General features: G+C 27.0%; 1 protein-coding gene across 3 annotated transcripts in view; it reads right to left on the bottom strand.

Annotated features, from left to right (window-relative positions):
• LOC113548177 (kinesin-like protein CG14535) overlaps positions 1-19,451 on the bottom strand; it is a 162,468-nt gene that overhangs the window by 116,711 nt on the left and 26,306 nt on the right. For 2 of the 3 annotated variants that reach the window (XM_026948911.1, XM_026948913.1), the window contains exon 4: positions 15,940-16,397. In XM_026948911.1, coding sequence (XP_026804712.1) covers positions 15,940-16,397 — 458 coding nt within the window. The remainder of the gene's footprint in view (positions 1-15,939; positions 16,398-19,451) is intronic. The other variant, XM_026948912.1, reaches the window with a different exon arrangement.

Here is a 19,451-nt window from a genome sequence, read left to right as displayed (position 1 = left end):
ACTATAACAAGAATTTGTTTTTTTTACTTACATATGAAAAATTATTTCTAGATAAATGTATTCAATATTCATATTATTATTATTTTGATATTTTTATGTACCTATATATTATTTTATTATATAAAAACTAAACCATTAACACTACTCGTAGTAGCTATATTGTGATTTGATTATTTATCAAACAATAACTCATGATTCATGAAGTCTATAGTTGACCAGTAGCTTACTAGCTGAATATATTAAATTATTAATATTTAACACCACGTCACGATTATTATACGCGTTTCACGCCCACGTGCATTGTCATTAAATTATATTTAAGTTTTTATCTATTCAAACAATCGTCACCATAATACGCGTATAAACAGATCATGAGTAACCCATAAACAGACGTAATGTATGGATAAACAATGGGGCATACGTATCACAAAACTGAAAGTGTTCTTGTCCAACCTGTTCGGTTAACAGTGTTTATACTATGGACACATGTGACTACATCCACGGTAGTAATATCGTTGACAATTTCGCATGAAAAACAGTTACCATTAAGAATTCATAGTTGATTTATGAGCTGGTAAGAATCTCTAAAATATATGATATAGAGTACCATTCCCGTTTTCTCTTACTAACCTACGCGTAACATAGAACATTTGCGTTCTGCAAAACCAACCTTGGCCACCTTGGGTTGTTAGTTTTGATCTTAAAGAGTAAATTAACTTATTATGGAAATTAAAGTTAAGAATATTAACTATTCTTATGATGGCTTTCGTACAACAATGCAATTTTAAATCATGGTAAGAGCATTTTTAAATTTTAACAACACGCATAAGTACTTATAATTTCCATTAAAATTTAAATATCGTAAAAAGATCCAATGTACGTATCAGATTATGTTATTATTTTAAGTTTGACAATAAGTCAATTCACTCTAATTCTGAAGTTTGCAAAACACATTTAGTTCTGATGGACACAAATATTACATGTTGCACATGGATAAGAAAAAGGAAAACGAATAATGTACCAAAAAAATAATATTAATACAGTAATACATTTTTAAATTATTAAAATTCTTAAAGAGTAATTAATATTTATAGGTGTATATAACATTTGTATTATTATACTATTTTACAATATGTCTTAAATTAATTTGTCAAGATTTTTTATTAGTACACTTTTGATTAAATATACAACCAAGTTACTATAATCAATAAGCAAACAGGTGTGCACTTTTAATACAACCAAATACATTAAATACTTAGCATAAGTATATTAAATTCTCTATTGTTTTAATAAATCCTTTATAATTAATAAACTTTAATTTAAAGTAGAACAAAGAATTTTCTAAGATTATTTTAGATTTTTCCGTCAACATTTAATACATTTTCCCTCGAAGTTTTCACGTAAAATCTCATACTTGTACCCCACTTGCTGTGCTAACGAGCAAACTATGTCAGATAACTCAAATGCTACACAGGATGACTCTAACGAGGAAAATATTGATAGCAAGGAAGAATAATTTACTCATACACACCTAAGACAGCACATTGTCATCGCGAGAAGACTAGTTATTACTAAAATCAAATAAATAAAACCAAAGGTATTTATTTAAAGAATAATGTAAATTATAAAATTTCTAAAATACTTTATCAATAAAAGTTAAGTAAATAAACCATATTTTTCAAATCCAACTTTTTTTAATTATTTTATTAAAGCTTTTGTCTAACCACTCTAATCTATTTTTCCATGCATAATAAAATAGTTATAAAATTATAACTATAATTAATAAAATACTATTATAGAACTCTATTCTAGGTTGCTTAACAAAAAACAAACAACAAAAATAATAATATAATGATAATTAACTTTTTCTTCTCCAAAGTATATTTAGTTTTGGTTTATTTTATTTTTTTTAATTACAACATCTGCAATGAAATTATTTTCGTATTTTACACAAGTTCTTCAAGAAAAAAATATCCCCTCATGTTTTTTCTTATTCGTTTCTTGTAAGCCTTTTTCGTTTTCCCTGGTGGACAGTTTTGTTGTAAAACAGATTTGCGTATAAATTGCTTTTCCCAAGCTATCGCAGCACCTTTTTCGTAACAATAATAATTCTTATGAAACAAGTCTAATTGCTTACTCTGTTTTTTTTTCTAGAGAAAGGGGGGGCTGAGGTAAAGCCAAAAATAAAACCAGTAGGTACATATACAATTGTTTATCTAAAAAATACTTCATTTAGGTACTTCATTTAAAGTACCCACCAAATATATACAAGAATTCCTCAAAAAATTCAAAATTGTAACAGCAACTATAATTTCTTTAGTTAACCCAGTAATATCAGTACATATTAAAACAAAAACACGTTTGTTTATAGAAAAGCTTGTATGAAATTGTTATTATACCAATGAGTGTAGTACTGTTATATATAAAAATAAATTATGGTAAATAAATATACCTTTATATGCTTGAATATAATGATTTACTTCTTCAACTACAAAATTAATAAAACCAGTTATAAAATATTTTTAAAATAATAATACATAATTTAAAGAATAACAACATGCTCAAAATAAACAAGGTATATCTACGAGTCTACTTATACCTACTTGGCTACACATATACCCTTATTTTTAAGTGATAAGATAATGGTTTTTATAAAACATAATAGAGTATTTACACAACATTCAGAATATTAAATGAACAAATTTAAATCATGTGTTATTGTAAACTGGTGTGAATTCTATAAATTCAATAATTTATTTTTGTAAAATAAAACATTTAAACTTAGTGAAGATCTTGTTTTTAGTTTTTAATTTTTAATTTTACTAAACAATATCAATATTAAAATAATTAAAGACATGTTTTTATAATTATTGTGTGTTATATTTATTCTTAAACAAAAAATAACTAAATTACGCTATTGATACAATGCACTTTAAAAAAACATTTGATTTAATATTATTAAATCAAACTGTAATAGTTAATGTATAATATATGTATACAATAATAAAATAGCTAAATTATTCTTTTGGGGTACATAGTTGAGTGTATAAAAATGTTTTGTAGTAACCAGTTTTATGTAAACTTTAAAGGAAATTAATTTTTAAATATTTATAGAATACAAATTAGTTAACATTGTACTAATAGTATATGTATATTTTATAAGCCTACATACTATATATTTTATTTAAATAAAACTGGTTAATTCAAAACATTTATAAATTTTCAACTATGTACCTTATGCGTTTCAAATGAATAATAAATTAAGCTATTTTAATTTAATGGACCTAAATGGGAAAAATTTAGTTTGGATTCTTGCAAAAATTATTTAAATTGTTTAATCATACGATTCAAATAAAATCATATAAAATAATGAAATAAACGATGTTAACCTATGGTTCTATTCTACAGAAAATTATGTTTTATTTCAATGAACAAATATCTTAAGATCAGAATATTATTCCTAGGCGTTTACCTGTTGTCTACTCACTAGGGTCAGGCAATTGACATAAAACATGTACACGAGAGTAAAGTATATACTAACAATAAATTTCTCAAACCATCGTTAAAAACATACTAATGGTGTATAAACAAGTATTAAAACCATTTGCTTCGTGTAATGTTTAAAACTAAGAACAAAAACGATCAGATAAGAATAACCATAACTAAAATGTCTAACCTTAAAATCGTTGACAAGAATAAAATAAGTAACTTAACTGCGGCGCGACAAAAGTAAATTAAAAATTGTAATTTATATCATTTATGAATCATAAAAGATTTAAATATTATACAAAGTATACAATACTTATAAACAATAAAAAAAAAATGATAAAATTTAGATTAAAGCTTTAAACTTTTAATTTGTAAATACCTAAATTTATAATTATAATGCTACATATTTTTATAACCTTCGAATTTATTTTTATTTGTATGAGCTATAGGTATCATTATTGTATGTATTAGATTTTTAGTTTAATGCAACCGAACAATGATTGTAGTGCATATAATAATGGAAAGCCCTATATGTACAAACTTCCCGGAGTAATCTGCCAGATTGATGGCGGGAAATGATAAGTTGAATTCGTGGCAAATGAAGACTACTAACTTTAATGGCCTGATTGTTCTTATTTTGCTCTCATTCCAGCCCATTGTTCACGCAGAGAATACGTCCATTCCAACCACCACACCCCCTTCGTCATTCTATGCTTATGGGGTTTAATGATTCTATTAACACAATATTATATATACTACTGCTCAAGCATAAAAAACGTTTAATATAGAAAACTCCTGTCTGTTGCCTGTGCATTGAATAAAGTAGCTGGTACATAATCCATTGATAATAGAAGATGGAAAGAAAAGACAAACAAATTTGAAAGTTTATAAGACGAAAATATAAGACAAAAGGTGTACATAACTAAATTTATGGTATTAAAATAAAACCATAATTTAAAAAAAAATACATTAGCTGTACGTTATCTGATATATATAATCATAATACTACTCATTAATTATTCATTTTAAGCATTTATGAAATTAGCATTTAAACAATTTATTGTTAATTAAATAAGTTAATAAATAATTACAAAATATTAAATAAGTACCAACCTATTTCAGAATAAGAAACATAAAAATAATTCTAATTATTTTTTTACGACAATATAATTGTACAGTAAATTCGAAATCTGTAGGCGACTATTTCAATTTTAAAAAGAACTACATTTTAATAAAAATAAACTAAGGTAATAACGATATTCTGTTAATAAAATATATTCTAAATAGTAAATATCTTTTTTAGTGATATGATTTTAATATTAAGAAAGTCTGATTTCAACAATCCCTATTCCCTGATGCAAGTATCAACTGAAAACGAGCGTGCTCTGTGTATTATATATCCTGTATTGTTTCATATTTAAGCAATAACAATAAGTAATAACAATTTAGTTTTATGGAGCACAGATTTTTGAAAGTTCACTTGCACAAAATATGCTTGCAATAACGACAAAAAGGTCTTTTTTATTTCCATTACGATTTAATTCAATTTGAAAAGAAAACATGATGAAAAACTATCACGTTCGTTAATAAATAAAATTCTTAGCTGTTTATTTTACGATTATATTTTCTAATAACACTGATTATTTATTCTTTAAATTTATTTTACCTTTAATAAGTACAAAATATGTGGATAATGTTGAATGTTATTCAAATGTATATTTTTCTCTTATTTGTATTTTCAAAAAAAAAATTCATTAAATTAACCTAACTTTAAATAACTCTTTTAAATAATAAGCTGAATACTTACAATAATATTTTATATAGTATTTTAAATATGATGTATACCTGTTGGTTTTAAAATGTAGTTAGTAGAAATGTAGAATTAAAAAAATAATAAAATAAAATATTGAACGTAGAAAATGGAACGGGTCGTGTGTATTAAATGTCGCCGAAGTGTGCAAACGGTAGGGATGGCGATGGACGCGGAGAAAATCACGAAGAGCACGAGCCCGATGGTGGATGGCGTGAGATTGTACGCTACGATATTATTACAATATATCACAAGCGGCGGCTGTGGATCCACGACTCTGGTGTTAGTGGCGGGGATGGTGGTAGTACACTTAATTAATGATAGCTCGTGACCCGTTTGTAGTTTCGTTTTATTTCTTTTTTTTTGGATTATGTGTTTGGTATATTATACGGTGACAATTTTTGTGTCACGTCGTCCAAGAGAGTCTTAACGTAATGATGACAATATACATCAAACATTTTACTAATTTAAAAGCACACAAAACGTGAGCACAAAACATCACTGTTTTTATACACGATCCTCCCAGTGTACCCCACCTATCACAACTCTCGTATTGTTATTTAATAATTATATGTATATTACGTGATGCCAGATACATGCATAATAGTGTTTAAATATTAATTATTCAGACGTTCAGTTATTTCAGTTATTTTAAAATAAATCAAAAACTAATTACCTAATCTAACAAACTAATGTTATATTTCAAACAATAAAAATAATTAATAGTCCTAATAAACTAAAATACTATTTTTTAGATCTTCTATAAAATATAAATATAATGTGAACTCTATTTAATTAACATATTTTTATAATTTTTTTAAGGATACCATCTATAGTTTAAATAAAAAACTGGAATCAGATTTAAAATATATTTACAAAAGTTACCATCGTCATCTCATGTTTCATCGATTTATGTATTTGTTAAATAAGCTCAAGTAACTAAAACATAGGTACTTTTATTGATTTTAACTTTAAATAATATCTACAAGACCCACAAATAGTTTACATTAAAACTACTTAAATGTTTTTCGCCTTTTTTTTTACTAATTTAACACCATGGAATACATGATTGGTACAATTCTATCACATATCCCTAATATTATACTATTTGATTTCCATCTTTTCGTACAAAAAGTTCACGTTTATACCTACTTACTTAAGTACTATAATCCAGACAAAAATAAAGATAAATAATATATTAACAATAGAACATTTTATGTAAAACTAGTTTTATAACTTAATAGCATGCTGTACTGTATATACATTCATCACTGCTCACACAAACACCATCGTGTTTGTTGAACCCTCTATTATATGGTACATACTACATGGACTATACTAACCCATAGGTGTTATACGTTACGACCATTGGTCGACACTGAGCTTGTTGAATTTATATTCTGAACGAACCTGCAACGAACTCATTATTCATTTTACGTGGTTATCCATCACTATTTCCATTGTCACAGTGAATATAGTTTCTAGTTGTAGCATTTTATCTTTACTAAGGGACTTTATAAAGGTCTCTAATATTCAAACAAAAAAGTAATAATATTACCTATTATAAAGCTAGAATTTATTATTATCACAAACATTTTGATTTGTCAAACATATACACAGAAAGAAACTAAAAATACAATCGATCATTCCTGCACACGACACACGCTCACTTCACATTTATACAGGCACGTGATAATCATCAGAAAGACATTCATCGTGATAACGTTTGAAAGAAAATGGAAAAAAAAGTTAAAATGGTGTATAAAAATAATTTTAAGTAAGTAAGTAATAAGCTAATAACAATATAGTAATACTAAAATACAAGGGTTATAGAAATAATAATCATGAAATCAAGTAAAACGATCCAATTTGTACATAATAATAGTAATATTATACTATAATTATAATATTATACAAAGATATGTCGACATGTTTTAATCAAAAATAAAAATTATATATGTTGAATTTATATATATAGTAATTAAATTGTAACGAAACAAAAATACATTCATTTTTATTTAAAATGAAAATATTATAATAAACATTTTATAAGTTATTAAGACTACTAAATGAACACTAAACTTTAAACAATATATTTATTTTTATCAATTTATTTATATATTGGAGTATTGAACATAAAAAAATTCTAGATGCCAAAATAATAATAATATAAATCGTAAAATATGCACCGACTACAGAGGTTTGCACGTACATATGCGTATATCGTGTATATAATATATATGTATAATCAAACGAATAACGATCCATTGCACATTGCTGCAACGGGGAAAAACTATTTATGAGATCGCTATAAAAAAAACCGGACTTTATTATTATCTCATCGCACAATACCTGCGAATACTTCATTTTAAATTTCCATCTATACAATCCGTTTTGCATTACATATTCCTCGTCAACAAATAATGCGTAGCACTATGTTCGCAGTTGATCCAGACTAACCTAATGTATTTTATAATTGCTCAAGACGTTTAAAAATTAAAATCTATCTATAATTCTTAGAAAAATAAATAATTTTAAAAACCGTTATTTTTTTTTAAATAGAATATAATGCAAGTGCTGCACATTAAAAGAAAAATCTAAAATCTAATTCCAAAATAAGTTATTAACTTAATTTAACCCATTTCAACTATAAGAACGATTCCTATTTAAGTCTCTGGGAGAACACGATGAAAATATTAATCATTATTTTCATTTTTGGAATAGTCATAATATAGTAAGACAGGGGTTGTATATATTTACATACACAGTTTGCATAACAAATTGAAACATGTGTTCTTCATTAGATGCTCACGATTTTTTCATAATACCTACCTGTAGAAATCTTGTATCTCAGTAGGGTGGTGAGTGGTGACAAAAACAAATCGATTACTCAACTGTAGTTCAGAGAAAAAACACGACTACACAACAAAGCACATGGCACGTGACACATTTTTTTCATATCAATTAATACAGACATATTACTATTAATTTTCAGTTGGCATACATTACAGGTAAATTAATACTATAGATTATTTTTTCATTAAACATACAAAAACCGCGAAGCATTCACAGTAATAATTTTAATTTATAATTAGATATAATTATATATATTTTTTTTTTACTTATAAACAGGGCTCGGGACTTTATGCATTTGCATATTTGTTCGGGAAGTAAATAGAATAAATCTAATACGGTACAAATTTATGTTGTGGTGTTAGGAGTTAAAGTTTAAAAGTTTATTGTGCATATGTTATTGCATATTTTGGAATTTTTTTCTACAAATACATATTTTTAAGATTTATTGATTTTTATTGCATATTTTAAAATAATTTTTGATTATTCACTCTTAAATCATATTTTTAGTCAATTAATCAATTTTATCTACATGATTTTTTCGGCAATAATACTAATTAGGCAATAATCAATAGCGTTACGGGGAACCCATTTTAGTTTTAGCTCTGAATACAATATTATTTTTACTTACCTAACGCAGATAAGTACATAATTATAATTATAAAATGATTATTTTTTAATACATAAAAGTTGTAATTGCTAGATATAGAAGATGCTGAGTGTTGAAAAATCCAAAGATCCATTCGACAGTTTGACATTTTTTTTTTAATAATATAGTATGTATAAAATATAAATTTTTAGTAATATGTACAAGATATGTTTTTTTTTAAATTAAATTTGAATAAGTATGTATTTTTTAATTAAAAGTAAATGCATATTAAAGCACATATTTTGATATTTTTTTGGTGTGTATGTATGCGCATATTTTTAAGATTTTAAGCACATAAAGTCCCGAGCCTTGATAAATAATATCGAACATAATTAACGATTATTGATACAATAATATCTTACTGTACATCAATACATACCGTCTTATAAATTATATGAAACATTATTTTTAAATATGCATCAAAATACATAAACCATAAAATCAAAAATGAATAGGTATATACTTTTTTTAACATTTAACTGTTATCTATATGATTAATACATATTAGCTATACAACATACGTATTATACTGAATTTAATTGTATATCTATACCAAACCCACTCATTTTTATCATGTATTTTACTGAAATAAATTTATTCTCAGTTTTTAAATGATTTATTTACTTCAACTGAACTTTTAATATTTATCAATAATGAATAATGATTATGCTATATAATAATATATATTATGTACGATGTCAGTCATCAGCATGTATTTAAAAATTAATTTATATAACAGAGTATTAAATAAATAACATTTTAATACATAATATATATTATACATGTTACGTGCATATACATATGAGTAAATGTATAGTAACTATAGTGTATTTCTGCACACAATTTAACTTAGTGCATCGAATTGTACAATTATAGAATATAACAAGCACATTGACTTAACGAATTAAAATTGTTATTGATTGATTTATAACAATATTATTCACTCCTTAAATACAATACGAAAAAGACGACCCTCGCATAACCGCACGCCATCGTTACCACCCATTAATCTGTTTGGTTTACACGCCGAGCGCATGCGAAACCCCTTAATAATAATAATAATACGTGTGCTCCTCTCATGTGTTACGGATAATTAACTGACAATCGTCGAGAACCCATTATTATAGTATATATTATATGCTTATTCTATATGTTTAGCTTTACAAAAATACTTTATGTCACCATAATTTATACTGTATAGAACGATTTTTCCAAGTTTAATTAAAGAAAAAACGAACAACAAAGAAACGTCGTTAAAATTTTCAAATTATATTTATTGAGATTCCAAAATTTTGACAAATAATGAAAAATTGGCCTAAAATAAAAACACACTAACTTATAATATCTACTATAAATCAATGATTAGATCGATAAAATATATTTTTTTAATTATTTATTAAAATATTTCAAAATATTAAAAATCAATATGTATTATGCAAGCTGCAGCAATCATTAATATTAGTGAAACATTTATTTATTAATATTTATTAAAAGTGTTTTTAGAACATTTTAAATGAATTTAGTGTTACATTGTAATATTAAGTTATAACAAAATATACTCGCAATGTTTTATGAGAAACTATACTATTATTTAATTATCCTGTCAAAATTTGTTTATATTGTTCCCTTTAATTTTATAATTAATAATAAATATTTAGTTATACGTTTAATTATGTATTCTATATTATTCTTAAAATAAAAAGAACAAAGTAGTATTTCAAAACAATGTTGTTATTTTTTTTCTTTTTTTACTGAGCACAAACAAAATGTTGAAAGTCAGTAGTTTTTTAAGCCGAAAATAAACTAAAAATTATATTTAAATCACTTGTTTGTTGTGAAATTATTCAGGATTTGTAATACATAACAGTTGGAAATACACTATTATACCTATATTAATACAAAATAAATTATATTTTTTAATAATGACTCAATTATGATAAAAAAGAGTTTCGTTGAATTTTATTTCCATTAGTTGAATACAAAAATACTATAAATACCTATTAAGATTTTAATAAAAACCATTTACATTGGGTTGCATCTATTGGTATTTTATTTTGTTAAGAATATGTATATAATACGTTAACCAGAATATTAATGCTTTAATATTTCAAGCATATTATAAATGGCATATAACATAAAACTGTTGTAAAAATAAATAAATTAATCGTTCAAGAAAGACATTGCAGAGAGAAAACACACGCAATTGCTGCATGAACCCTCTTTTAATAAATATTAATAAAATAAGTACTTATTAATTCTACCGATTTGATGATGACGATCCCCGGTTGCATTGGTGTTCCATCTTTCGCCACCACACGTATTATTATATTATATATACGTAGTTTAATTAATGCAGTCTGATTTATGGGCCTTATGAATTATTTAGAGTGCACCAGACCGACACTACACTTCATAACAAGTCCTTCTCCCCTTGAAGCATATATACCTAAAATGCGATAATGATAATCGAGTTTTTCGGTAGAACCCCATAAAGAAAAGCTCAAAGAAATGGTCATGTGTTCCACTATCTCACTGACATTGGAAGAGTAGCAAAAAAAACAAAAATTAATTATTTCCATAATTTATCGATATACAAGTATGCTGTACACAGTACTTAGTTATAGTTTAGACTATAACAATCTTATATTTTATTAATTTAAGTATAACACAACTCATTGAAAAATAGTACGGAGTACGCTATCTACCACCAAAATATTTCAGAATAAGTTCAGAAAATTGTAAGTTACAAGACAATAAATACGATACCATATTATACCATTTTATCATGATAAAATGCTATATTATTTTACATTATTTTCGATAACTAATAATAAAAATCTTTTTATTTTATTGTGAACACTGTCAGATATATTATTATTTTTATGGATAGTTATATAGAATTATGAAAATCGTCAAAAATAATAATTACATTTCGTCCTAAATATTTTAATTAGACAATAATTATATAGATCTATACATCTATTAAATCTACAACTATTGAACTATTTTATAACACCACTACCTACCTATTATATAAGACAATATGAAGAGCACTTTGATCTTTACTACATTTCAGAAATTAGCTTAATCATAATTTAGCGTTTAAATTTATGTTTCATAAAAATAAAAATGTAATGAATACGTTTTTGAAATAATATTTAATTATTTATATAACTCACTAAATTTTTAAACTTTCTCTAATAATTTGTGTATATGAATGCCTTTTATAAAAAAAAAATTTGTGTTTTATATATTTCTTTAGTAAATATATTTTTAGTTTTAACAAATGAGTTTAATTGCATAATATGTAACTAAAATGTAGGATTCCAAAACATGAAGTATTCTATACACTGTACATAATAATATATAAAAATACGAATTAAAAATTATACATTATGCAATGATACTGCAGTATAGAAATATTGTGAATTATACTCCAAGTCTTAAATAGAACAGTGCAGTATCTTTATATTATAATAGAGTTTATCATTGCGATTTTCATTATGTTATCTACTTTCTGTAATAGTTTTCACAAGCCGGATACGGATATTACGGATACAAAAAGAACAATAACAAAAAACAACGACCAGACGATCAACGAACCATCAAAACCCCCGTCCTATGGGAACCATGTCCCTTTTGCACCATTAAAAATGTATATGGAACTAATGGCATGGACGGAGATGATCGCATGAATAGTGCAACACGTCAATTGTTTTTTTTTTTTGCTTCACTACATTTGAAACATGTTGTTTTCTATATTACCGGATGTCCAACATTTTCGACAGAATCAAATGCATACGAAAAAATGCATCCAACACGACTAATTTTAGCTATACGGCTAATGAATAGCCTTAAACTATTTATACTAAAAAAAAATAATAAAGTAATAGATAATATTATAAGAAATTGTTATGCTCCAAATGTATTGAATTAAATAATACGTATTATTTAATTTTATGAATGCGCTGCTTTTATTATTGTACAATTTGATTTCTTTCAATAAAATATGAACGGAAACTATCGCTTTATTATTTAAGATAATACTTGTACATTCCGTATACAAAAAAAAACAAAACGTTTATGTTTATTTGACACTGCTGCAGAGTGATCAAATATTTTTAACCAAACAATAATTTGAAATTATTATTATGATATAATAAATTTTAATGTTAAAAGCCCTTAATTATATTACTGAATATATCCGTTTAAAGTCTTAACGTTATATGCATAGAATAAAGAATAAATTTAAATTTTTAAATTTTAAACAATAGTAAAAAAAAAAATGTAATTATTTTATTTTACAAGTATTTGGTGTGTCTAATTTATTATAATATATTTATAAACTTAAAGACTATAGTCATAATAGTAATAATAGTATAGTGAAATAAATATTAGGGTAAATTAAAAATCTTATTTTAAATTAAAGTAATTTAAATGCAAAATAAAGTATAATTCATATGTTATTTCTATCATGTTTTCTACTAAACGTAAATATCAATATAATTATTTCAACTAAGCTCTTTTATGTTTGTTAGAGTGGTATTAAGAATCAGAAGTAAGATAGCATTCGTATTAAAATAAATAACATATCACCCCTATAATAATAAAATACATAATGATTGGGATCTTTAAACGATAATTATATCCCAAAGTTGTTCACGCAATAAGCACTTAATTGAATTTGAAATACCTATATACTTTAAAATGTTAAAGAAATAATATGTTATTCAGAAAAACATTTTTTTATAAAAAAAAAAATTCGTTTATTTTTGGGTCTCAAATGAATTATTTTCTTATTATAAATTGAATGTAGGTACACGTTTAGGAATTTATGGTACTTTAATTTCCAAACATTTTATAATACATTTGCCTCAATTATTTATTATAACTAAAAGCTCCTCTTTTAATGCTATCGCGGGTTCATAATTAATGAATACATTAGAATGTATGTTTATCAATAAACATGTTATAGGTTTTATAATTTATTATAGCATTTTGAAGTTATAACATAATGAAACAATCCAACGATAATAATAAATATGGTTTGCCATTTATAAATTGTAACTCCATAGACCACCCGGGGCAAGAGACCAAAAGTTTGTCAATATCAAAATGATTGTTATTAGAGATACCAACTAACCACGTATACATTCGTATATGACACACTGTATGTAGTTATAAACTTGAGGGGTTCATGGGTATAATAACTACAATATGATTATCAAACACACTTCAGATACTCGCAATACAGACTAATACAGACATTACATATTATATTCAATTGAGTCGATGTTTAAAATGCTTGCTATGCAAAAACAATAATTGTGGATTTTTGAATTCGTAACAAGTATTTACAATTTATATTAAATTATATAATACTATAACATGTATGAACTTCATAAATTTGTTTTTACCAACTCGACTATAACACAATTAAAAACATGCGTATGCATATTATTTTATAGTTCAGTATGGTATCTAATACATATTACAGATACACTCACGCGGTAATTTATAATTATTTTAGTATTACTATCATACATGTTTATCCATTTCAATGAACTATGTGATCAAGAACAATAACACGTACAGTATATTTTGGTGACACATGAAGCATTTTTCATAATGTATTAACTATCGCTCGTTGTTTTCGATTGATGAATCATTAATTGTTATATAACTTATAATATTGTCAAATCGCACGATCAACATTATCAACCAAAATCTTAAAATAAAATATTTAATAGAGTTGAGGATTGGAGCGCAAAAAAAACGTGTAAATCCGAATTTCAAGTAAAATTTTAGAGAATTTTTGAGCACACTACTTTATTTGGGCCCTCTTCTAAGAATTCGAATAAATTGTTATAAATGTTTAGGTATTTATAATTCAATTTTTTTATCATTTTTAATATAATACACATATAATAATTATAAACATAACAACATTATTAAAAGAAAAAATTATTTCCAATTTAGAGACTCAATTACAAAATAACAGGAGGAGCCCAAGCAATCACGGCAATTACGTCCTATGCACGTCAATAAGTGTACATAATATTATATTAAACTTATTAAAAAGACGCTATTTATACACGTGTTGTTTCCGTCTCAAAATTGTAAAACGTATCAAATTTGAATTCAGAAGAACCAATTTATTGATCTCAGCTTAAATATTAGAGCGAATTGACCTATATTATCAAATTTAAAGATCAAAACATTGTTTGTGCTTAAGTATCGGCTTGTATACCATATCTTAATTTCAAAGCAAGATATAATATATATGAGTATGTGAAATGTTACAAACTAAAAATGACCATATCTCGTCTAAAAATTATAGTATCGAAAAAAATTCATGACGCTTAAGCTTAGTTGATAATGTTATTAGGTACTTACATTAAAGTTTGATAATAGATAAATACACCAATATTTAAGCATTAGGCCAACAATATAAAATTGATTCTACAGAAGTTAAATTTGTTATGTTTTGCGTTAATGAGACGAAAACAAACACATACAGTAATAACGAAAAACGAAATTGTCCCTTTTTTTAACATCATGTCACCTTGTCCCAACAAACTTCTCATAAGGGTTGCTCTTTGTGCCATATTTATTAAATTGTTTTTAACCTAGTTATATCCATATTATTATGCTTATATATAGATATCATCAAGTATCATATATGTTCGTAAAATAAAACTTGTACACATAAAAAAAAAAATAATATATTTCTTCTGTTTTTTTTGTTAGTTATTATTGAAACCAAAGTAGCTATAAACAAGAGTTTTTATGTAATTAATAGCATAGAGTGATGGCGAATTGCAGTTGCATGTCTGTGACAAACATCATGAGACGTGTCCTTTATTGGCGTATTGCACAGTGTAAATATTATGAAACCCCACAACAAGAGACGTGACCCTTTACCAGTTACCACACATGATAGGCGAAAATTATCTCCAAAATATCACTTCCAGAATATAAAAATCACTATAGAATTTTTGAGAAGGTTTTTATTTTTAGAATCGAGCCGAAATCGTTTATCCCGTAATATATGTAAATATATGCGGTGGCCCTAAGTATGCATATCGTTCTCTTAAAACACTATATAATTTATGAGTTTTATTAACGTAGCACTGACCTCAAAAAGAACGCTGCGGCTGCCGACGAAGTCTTCGGGTCCTGCGTCGTCAAGCCCGAGGACAGCCCGTACCGGTGTCCGTAACGGTCGTCCGCAGTTACGGTTGCCGTGGCGTACATGCCGTACCGTCGTCTGCGGTAGTCGAGAGCCGCAGCTGTAGCTGATTCGTGGTCAGTTGTCGTCGGCAAAGGCAAGCGACCGCGTGTTAAACGACGAACTTCGTCTTCGACCTTTGCGGCGGTGGCGTACGACGCGTGCGTGTCGTCAGTGCGGTGCGTCCGACTGCGGGCGGACTGTTCCGGGTTTGCAGCACTACTGCCGTTGCGACCGCCTCCGTTCGGCGGCAGTGGGACGACGACGGCACTGGTCCGGTGACGGTGTCGGTCTTCCCCTTCCTCTTCGTCGGCACGGCGGCGACGGTGGCACGGGACGACGGCGGGAGATGACGGCGGCGGCTGCTGTTGTTGTGGACCCGAAAACAAAAACAAACACACACACACATGAATCAAGGGTTGTCGGCGCGCGGTGGCTGCAGATCAAAACACGACAGTGATCGCTGGGTGGTCGCGGCGGCGTTCTTGTGCGCGAAGTAATGGACAATTAGGGTGGGAGGACGGCAGTTAGGATTCGCTTCGCGCGCGTGAACAACAACAATATATCATATTATTATTATTATTATTATTATTATAAATTATAATAATATTATAAAAATACGTCCGCCACCGAGTTGTCTTGTAACGTCGCGCGCGCGACACGCGTACGTCGTGCTTCCGGACGCGGCACCGCACGCGCGCATCTGCTCCCTCCACGTCTGCATATACGTATACGCGTGGTTTACGGTATACGTGGTATTTCTTGCAGTGCTTGGTTATAATACCACCATCAATATAGTCTAATGATGACGCGCGCTTCGGCATTCTGGCCAAATAATAATAATATAATATATTCGTCGCACACGCGCCAGACGACACTCAAACCGCATTGTCGAACTCAATGACTGTGTTTGAAAACAAAACCAAACACAAAACGGACACCGCGAACCAATAACCACTAATTAATCATAATTTATTTAATTTGTTAGTACCTATAAGTAATTATAATTTGATAATTTGTTTAATAAACTATAAATTCTTATTTATAATTTAAAAATATTATTCATGGGTAATTAATAGTATAATAGCAATATGAATTAATCATAAAATATAGTTAATAAAATAATAAATAACAATAATATATAGGCTGTCAGACCGTCTTCGCTTAAAATCCGTTTTTATTTACAATATTTAACAGTTATCACACATGCATTATAGTGACTTAATACTCGATGACATGGTACACACTACACGCAACTCCTACAACTATACAGCAAAACAATACCAGCTTAATTCTTCATTTTTTTTAAGCATTTCCATTTTTTGGCATTTTTAATTTTAGACAACTTTTTTCATCACGGATATTCTTGATGATATACATTTTTTCTCTTTAATACTTTTGTAACTACCATTAATATCCATATAGGTGCGCGTACAGCTCCGCGACCACTATTATGTGATACGACGTAATATACCGTTCGTATTACTATCGATATAATAAATTATAATTAAATATCATAAAAATTAATTAAATAATTAAATAATTATAATAAACATATTATTATTTCGTAGGATTATACGATGTTTATATTTACGTTCAAGTATATAACAACCCGTTGACGCGGTTTTATTTATCATATTTATGTACTACGTATATAATATATATTATAATATGTATACATATATGGAAAATTGAACGAGAGAGTGATGGAGTACGCGAACTCGCAGCGTGTAAACGATCCGTCTCGCGTATTAAAATAAAATATATTATATTGTTATGACGTGCGGACTTGTACCTTATACCCTCGGCTGAACCATATATAAGTATAATCTAACCTTAAGGTGCTACATCTAACCCCATCTATATATTATATACATAAAAATAAGACCAAACTGAGTACTAAACTTAACCCAAGTCACAACCTTTAATATAGTACAATATATAGGCGAAGTGCAGATCGTGTTGATATTTTGTATACACCTATATATTATAACGCATATGATATATATAGGAGAAAATCGTCGGTCGAGATTCCGTGACCGTAAAAAAAAGACGTATGGTATAATATCATATCATACGCCGGCTGGCCGCCAGATTCTCCATGCAATGTGCAAAGTTATAATATACATATACATATATATATATATATATATATATATATATATATTCAATTATATATGAGTATAGGTAGTCGCATTATGAACGCGCGACACCCAAAATCCTCAGTGCCTATATATATATATATATTTGGTTTAGCAGATGACAATATTATAATATTAATATATGGACCCGATACGTGACACATATTTCATAATATATACGAAATGATCCATTAAACATAAGACACTCATTTTTATAGAAAACATTTACGTTTTTGAAATATTTCTTGTATATAATTAGTCATTTCAAAATATATTTTTACTATTTTTTATCAATATACATTTTTAATTTTATATTTCAAAGCAAAATATTATTTGTAGTATTTTGATCTATAAAAATTAATTTTCAGACAAATAGCTTATTAATTATAAGAATTATTACTTATTACTTATTAGTTATATTTCGATGAATGGTAGACCGCGAAATTTTTCGGGGTACTTCGTTACCACCGCACTCCATTAATCTTTGCTTTGAATACTAATAACTTATAAGCTACTTGTACATAATTCGTTTTCTATACGCTCAATATCTTTAAAAATACTCTTCACATTTTATAAAAATGATATAACAATAAAAAAAATAGTAAAAATATGTTTATCTTTGGAAAAATGTTGTTTTTTAACGGCTTAAAATTATGTAAAAAATAAATATTTTTAAAAATGTTAATAGGTTTTTAAATTATAAGTGTTTTACGTTAAATGCATCACCCAGTATATTATGTTATTATATACGATAATAGACGATAATATCGTAACCCATATTGGTATACGTTACGTTAGATACGCACACGTATATTGTTAATACATGCAATATGTGTAACGTGTATGCGAAAAAACTCGCCGCTTGCCTGCGGTCACGCGTATCGTCTTACGAACCCGATTAAAAGCGACAGGGACCGTCATCCGACTGTCGGACCGCATAAAAATAAACGTTTATCCCGGTGTTTACCATATTATATTGCTCACTATAATACTATTATGTATATACCTGAACCTAATGTACGTCACGTGTAAAATATATGAAAAGAATAATGATTAATGACTATGTAAATTCGCAAAACAAAAGTAATTTTCTCTTGCCGCTTTAAAACTATATTGATTTCAACCAGAATTTACATTTATATCCATGTATACATTTGTATGTAGTAGGGTGGTTTTATTAGTATTTAAAAAAAAAGTAAAAATGTAATATTTGTTAAATCAGTTCTTATAGTTGTTATGTTTAATTCTGCATTTAATGAACTTAATAACTCAAGTTTT

The sequence above is a fragment of the Rhopalosiphum maidis genome, chromosome 1 (assembly GCF_003676215.2).
Source record: "Rhopalosiphum maidis isolate BTI-1 chromosome 1, ASM367621v3, whole genome shotgun sequence".
NCBI lineage: Eukaryota > Metazoa > Arthropoda > Insecta > Hemiptera > Aphididae > Rhopalosiphum > Rhopalosiphum maidis.
Note: the sequence above shows the minus strand (reverse complement) of the source record. Positions and strands in the feature narration are given on the sequence as shown.